Here is a 7,173-nt window from a genome sequence, read left to right as displayed (position 1 = left end):
CTAGCCGTCTTGTTACGCATTTATTCTGTTCATTGCGATCGCTCGCGTCGACGTAATTTGATACCATCTTTGCCCATTAGAAACCCGAAACAGACCGACCGATTGATCAAGTTCATCTCGAACCCCTGGAACAGGTATTGGCGTGTATGGCAGAACATCAGCTCTTTGCCAACATTGATAAATGTATCTTATGCGCTGGAGAAACCGGTTTTGGGCTGTTTTATCGGCGTGATCACAATCTACCCTTCCTACATGTCCGTAGCTACCTTCCTGCGCGCCCTTCTCGTTCCCTGTGTCTCTGCAGCAGCCGCCTCGAGCTTCTCCCTGCGACACCCCAACACGATGAATGGTCGCGGGGGGAGTTTCGGATGTGATCCAATCACATCCAACACTCAACCCAGTATCTCCCAACCAGATCTTTCCATACTTGAACCGCCGTTCCCAGTCATCATTCGTCAAGTCAGTTCCCTATCTTCGCCGAGCACATGCGCTTGTCCCACGCGCCCCTCCAGACCATCGATCACCTTCACGTCATCAATCGATGAATCCTTGGCTTGTCCAGCTTTCAATACGCGGCGCTACTTCAACACTCCCACTTGACGCTATTCCGCAGCGGGCTTGGCGCGAACTCCACTCGCCGAGCGGAGTACCTGAAGTCGCTTGTTTCCCAGCGGCTTCGTCATTATGTCCGCCATCTGCTTCTCCGTGCCAATATAGTTGACGTCAATAGCCTATCTGGCCACGTTCTCCCGGATGAAGTGATGACAAGGCCACGTGTTTGGTTCTTTTGTTGTAGCCGGCGTTCGACGCCAGCGCGATCGCCCCTTGGTTGTCTTCCTATTTGCGAGTCGCTCCCACTTGCTCATGACCAAGTTCCTTGATCATCGCCCGCACCCAGAGTACTTCTTGAGTGCATAGACTCAGTGCCATGTAATCCGCCTCCGTCGAGTGTTGGACTTGAAGACCACGTCTGACTACGGCCATGATCCCCGACACCGATTGTCGGTCTTCAATATTACTGCCCCAATCCGCGCCCGAGAATCCCTCGACCTTCAGTTCACTGGTGGCCCCTTTGTAGAGCTCACACTGATTTACTGACCCCTTGTACTCGACGAATCGCGGCATTTCCTGCTGACAGTCCAACATGTAAGCCTTGCCCAGTATAATCTATATCTAAAATATCTTTAATTTTTTACTACTCTTCCTCGAGGCAATCAAACTCGTCTTGGCCCAGAGAACACACAAATCCCGTTGAACCACGAGGCTAATCCCGCGTCCTGCTGACTTCCCCACCGACAGCAGTCAGCGATCGAGGCCAGAAATGTGGAGTACCTCCATCATTCGGATGCGCTTGCCGTCGATGCCCTTCAAGCGCACCGACCCGGTTCCCGCCACGCGCAGCTTCTTACCATCAGCGATGGTCATCTCGATGTTCGTGTTTACGACCTCATGCTCAAAGTGGCCGTCCCGGTACGGCGTCATGTGCGACGTCGCACTATTGTCGATCAGCCAGCTTGGCGTCCTTGCTAACATCAAGTCCAGTATTAGACATGCCACTGGTGATCACTGAGTCTTCTGACTCATTCACCGGGCCTGATTCGCTGACCGCGAAAACTGCACCATCGTCACTGCCGTCGACCTTGCTCAGGAAGTCCCGCTTCATATGTCCGTCCTGGTCACAACAAAAGCACTTGCCTCGGAACGCGCCGTTGTTTTTGCGGTCGTTATTCCTGCCGCGTTTGACAAACTTGCCGTTCTTGCCCCTGCCACCATCCGAGGTGACCTTCAACGAGCGCTCCGACGTTTCCTTCTTTTGCAGTCGCTCGTACTCCTTGAGCAACTTCTCCTTTTACCTCGATCAGCGTGATGTCCTTAGACTTCTTGATGATCGACGAGGTCAACTCGAACTCGCTGGGCAGGCTGCTTGGCAATATAACCAACTGACGGGCATCGTCCAGTGATTCGCCGGGCGATTGGAGACCCACGATGATCTCGTCGAATTTGTCGAACTGCTTTGCCCTCGTCGCCTCTCCCTCCATCTTAAACTCATGGAGTCGGCGAGTCGTCACCACACGGTAGTGCATCGTGGTCCGGTTGTAAAACACCCGCAGAATTCCCACGCTTGAATCGCCGAGGTCGCCGAGCAAATCTTCGTCTGATGCTCCAACGACATGCCCTCGGCGATTAAACCGAGCGCCTTCATTTCATTCAGCAGCCACGCCTCCGTCATCTTTGCTTCCAGCTTCACCGTCTTCACATGAACCAGCAGCCCCTTCCTCGACAGCGCCATGCGCATGGCGAACTCCCAGTGCAAGTAGTTGTCGCTTCCCAGGAGGACTACGGCCTTCGTCGTCGACATCGAGGCGGCGTCTTGTAGCTTGAAAGTCTTGTGCGACTATTAACCTGTTGAGTTGTGAAGGGCAAATGCCGAAGTGAATTAGTTAGCAGCTACACAATCTGCCCTTCCTACATGTCCGCAGCTGCCTTCCTGCGCGCCCTTCTTGCTCCCTGTGCCTCTTCACCAGCCGCCCTCGAGCTTCGCCCTGCGATGCCCCGACAAGATGAATGATCGCGGGCGGAGTTTTGGATGTGATTCAATCACATTCAGCACTCAAATATCTCCCAATCAGATCTTGCCATACTTGAATCACCGATCCCGGTCATCATTCGTCGAGTCAGTTCCTTATCTTCGCCGAGCTTGTGCGCGTGCCCCACGCGCCCCTCCAGACCATTGATCACCTTCACGTCATCAATTGATGTTTCCTTGGCTCGTCCAGCTCTCATTACGCGGCGCCACTTCAACATATCACTTTGGCTACACTTTGGATTTTCTGCCGATAGGATTCTTTCAATCTCAAATCAGACGTTTCCGGCCAGCCGCGCGACTTTACATCTGAGAGTCAAAATTTGCAAAATCTTCATGAAGTTGCCAGAGGCAGAATGACTTTACATGGACTTGTGGCAGTCGAAACGCTCTATCGATTCTGTTAGCTGATATAATCAGATAGCATATGCATTGTAAAAGACTATGTTGCGACTAATCTGCGTTTAACGAATGAATATCGTAGCGTGGGATGCACCATAGTTTAAGAAGAGAACTCATTTTGTGCTCATTGTAACCTAGATTTGCTATATCTCGCCTCACCTCACAAGCCAGTCGATGCATTGTTTTTTGTTGAAGACAGCGCAGCGTCTAGGCATCTTGCGCAGGCTTGGAACACATAACGATTCTCATGCTAGACCACACGTGGGGCCTCTTGAAAGAGTTTACATGACGTCGAAACCGGGTGAGTTCACGAGAATCAGCTATGATTGTTTTCCGCCGGCCCTGCTCGGTGATCAAAGGCTGATCCACATTAATGTTGAACAGATAGACGGCCGGTCGGACCATTGAGGCTAGCGTCAGTATCTGGTAAGGTGGAATGAAATCTCTGGCTTCAAAAAAATACTTCAGCAAGATAGTCCTGGTGACATTGCCTTAGATTCTAGTGCGCTCATTTTCTCTACCGAAAGAAAGGGCTTGAATTGTGCAACGCGCTCTAAACGAGTGAGTATAGCCCAGTCTTGATGCAAGTTGATTCTTGGTTAGTAAGCGTGTGCTTTTTTTAAGTATAAGCAAGGCTGTCGACGGCAAGAACTTAAGTCGATGTGGGTCACCTCGGCAGCTCTAGACTTTGCGGCGTCTCTCACTCATCGAAGCTCAGTCAGATGTCTGCATCACTTAATCTAGCTTGTAAAGTCGTAATAAGAACGGCGGAATTATTACTCGATGCTCAAATCGAAAAATTTATATCTGGTACTTTTGCCAGCATTCAGTACAGAAAATACAGTGTTCGGAAAGGGTGCAAATTTTCTTAGACCACAAGTCATTAGATACTCCTGCGGTGTGGTGACCTGAGGGTTTCGAAAGCCAACCGCTAGACTTGCGCTTTGCTTGTGCGGAAAATACACACACGTATAGGCCTGCAAAGTGTCGTAGCGGGCTATTCTTGACTAATGTCAACCATCACTTTGACTTTTGACTGTGCAAAAGTTGCTGTGACTCTTGTGCTTGCAGATGGGCAAGCGTGGATCGTAAAATGAGGCGCAGAGTCAATGCCAATAAATCACCGAAGGTTTTATAGTGGAGTGTCGTGACGCCATCCATCTTAGGGAATGGGCACGAGGTGCGCAAGCAACTGAGACGAAGCATAGCAAATGCCGCATCCGAGACTAGGCTCCGTTGGCAGGGAATGGTGTGACTATATGGTTGTTGAATGCCGGGTGATAGTCAAGGATTCGGGTAATTAGTGTGATCATTCCCATCTTCGTTTGCGCTACTTCTTACTGCCTGTAAGTCGTCAGCTGCGGGGCCGCCTTCTTATTGAAGTATTGCTCGCAATAGATGGTACAAAGATGCATGTAGGAGGAGACAAAGACAGGCGCGTAGTTTGTTCCGGTGACAAGAAGTCTTTAGTCAGACATTTGTGCGCGCTTTGATCCCGACCGTTTCAATCAACAATAAATGTCATAGGTCAAGACTGTCCATAATGAAAAGTTATCTTCTTCGAATAGCTAGATAATGTGTACACTAATAGTCAAGGCACTTCCAATTCTCACCAAGATCAATAAAAGCTTCGATTACTCCTACAACGCCAAATTGACATTCGGATAGCATGACATTGAAATGGTAACTATCTATATAAAAAATCGTAGTCTCTGTATTCGTACTTAGCCCGTTTTGTGTATTATAACTTAAAGCGTCTACAACTTGAATTGTTTTTAATACAATGTTGGCATTAACAATATTTAGTTTTGCACCAATTCAATTAATTATAATATCGATTTCTTTACACTAAATTGTTAGTTGACTTGTTGCCAAATTGCGTTAATTCGCGTATCATGTGAATGGCATCGCCAACTGAAATGGTCGGATCGCCTGCTACTATGCGTTTCGGCAGGTTCGTAGCCGTCAAGATGTGAGCTACTCGACTTTTGGCATTGGCAATGGCAAAGTGCACTTTTCGTTTTGCCAGTTTTTCCTGTGTGTCTGATAACACTTGAATCGTTGTGGCATCCATGTCATTCATGTGAATCGTATCCAAGACCACACCACGAGGATCTATCCCTAAAATGATCAGCCGCTGCATCTCTCGATCAATAAATTGAGGTACACACTCACAATTGGCAAAGTAGAGAGATCTCTCAACACGAATTGCAATGATATCACTCAATTGAGTTGATTGTGGAAAATTGTTACGGTCAACAAAATGACCATTTTCCATTTCACCCAAAATAACAATAGGATCTACTTTTGATTTCCACATAAGTACCAGGATACAACAGAGAACAGACGCAATCAAGCCATTGAGTACACCAAGACCCAAAGTAGATGCAAATGACGCTGACCATACAACAAACTCATCACGTTTAACATGATACAACCACTTGGCTTCACGAAATTCAACGAGACTCCAACCTGCCACAATAATTATTGATGCCAGTGTCGCGCTTGGTAAGTAATATAATGTACTCGTGAGTGTGTACAATGCAAAAATCACAATAAGACATGTGATAATTGATGCTAATTGAGTATGAGCATTTTGTAAATTTACAGCAGTACGGGACATTCCACCCGTGGGGGGTACACCTTGAAAGAAACCGCATATGACACTAGCTATCCCAATGCCTGTGAGCTCTTGTTTCGTATTTATATCTTCACCACGCTGAATAGCAAGACGTTTGGCCATGGCGATACTTGATAAAAAGACAACGATGGAAACAGTGACAGTATGGTACATGATAGTACCAAAGCGGTCACTGTTAATTAAATGGGATGTAAAGCCGTACCATGGTAACTTTGGCTCAGGGAACCCACGAGGGATCTCACCTGTGAGTTTTAAGTGGGTTGGGCCTAGTACATAGCCAACTATTCCACCAAAAATACAGACAAAGAGAGGGCCGAGATCACAAAATGTGCGCAAGAAAAACATCGCAGGAAGTGACTTGGACGACTGTTCTATCTTGTGGACATCCTGCTCGTTCTGAGGAGTTTGTTGAGTCTGATATGTCCTAGATTGCTGACCTGGTGACATGTCTGGTCTAATGTTGGATGTACGTTGTCCAATATTCTCGTCTTCCTCGACCTTTTTCTTCTCAGGCGATTTAACTTGAAAAAGCTGCATGATCACTGGTGATGGAAACATACGCTTTTTTACCTTTTTCACTAAAATCAGGTAAAGGATCGAAAGAACAGCCACAGCACAAGCGTTTAAGTTTGTATCACCCAAATTTTCGAGAATCTGGACCACTTTAGCGGGTGGAAAATCTTGAGACTTTAACTTTAGACCCAACGCATTCGGCACTTGTGAGAGCATAATAAGCAATCCACCAGCTGAAATAAACCCACCCATAACCGGACGCGAGAAAAAGTCCGCAATTTGACTCAGATTGAAGATTCGGACCAATAGTAGAATACAGCCACTAAGAAATGCCATAAAAATGCTCGTAGCTACACGTTCGTCTTCGTTCTCAATCTTCTCGAGCGTCGAGCCTACTAGCAACGAGACTTCCGAGCCACTGGCTACCGATAATACAGTGCTTGAGCCAAAGATGGCGTAGATCAATGGGGCTAATGCAGCTGTGTATAATCCATGGTGCGCTGGCAAATGCATGATCGTAGAGAGTGACACTTCTTGTGGTATGAGCATCATTGCGACGGTAATTCCAGCCACAACATCGAATTTGAGGTCACGTTGGATGCTGTATTGAGGTAGCCAGCGAAAAATAGGTGCGTAGTGCTGCATCCTTTGCTGCCATGTGCGTTCAAAACAGTCATCGGCTCCAGAATGTGATTGCGTTATGAAGAGCGTACGGAGCCAAGACATGGGAAGCTGTGAATTGTACTTTCGGACCTAACGCAAAATCTCAAAATACTGTCTTTGATTGAGATACGTTTATCAGGATGCTTTAATGTACAGTTTAAAGTCATGAGCCTGATCATGGAATTGAAGATTCCATGTGATATTGTGACCAATAAATGGTTGGCTTCAAAGTCCAGCGATCGAATACATTTCATTTTTAAATTATAGTTTAGTTATGCGAAATGGCTGCGATATAACCAGAACAAATGTTTAGTAAGCTGGCCATATGGAAAGGTCGAACTATTTTACGAGGATGCAGGCTTCAAAATTC

The 7,173-nt window shown here is 47.1% G+C and overlaps 1 protein-coding gene across 1 annotated transcript; it reads right to left on the bottom strand.

Annotated features, from left to right (window-relative positions):
• Positions 1 to 4,829: 4,829 nt before the first annotated feature.
• PHALS_02358 (sulfate permease family) lies at positions 4,830 to 6,653 on the bottom strand (the record flags this gene model as incomplete). Its single annotated transcript, XM_024716842.1, has 1 exon — positions 4,830 to 6,653. One exon carries the CDS (start codon positions 6,651 to 6,653, stop codon positions 4,830 to 4,832), a length of 1,824 nt encoding a protein of 607 aa, XP_024582400.1.
• Between the last annotated feature and the right edge of the window lie 520 nt (positions 6,654 to 7,173).

This window comes from Plasmopara halstedii, assembly GCF_900000015.1.
Source record: "Plasmopara halstedii genome assembly, contig: Scaffold_1898, whole genome shotgun sequence".
NCBI lineage: Eukaryota > Oomycota > Peronosporomycetes > Peronosporales > Peronosporaceae > Plasmopara > Plasmopara halstedii.
This window is presented reverse-complemented; position numbering and strand designations above follow the sequence as displayed.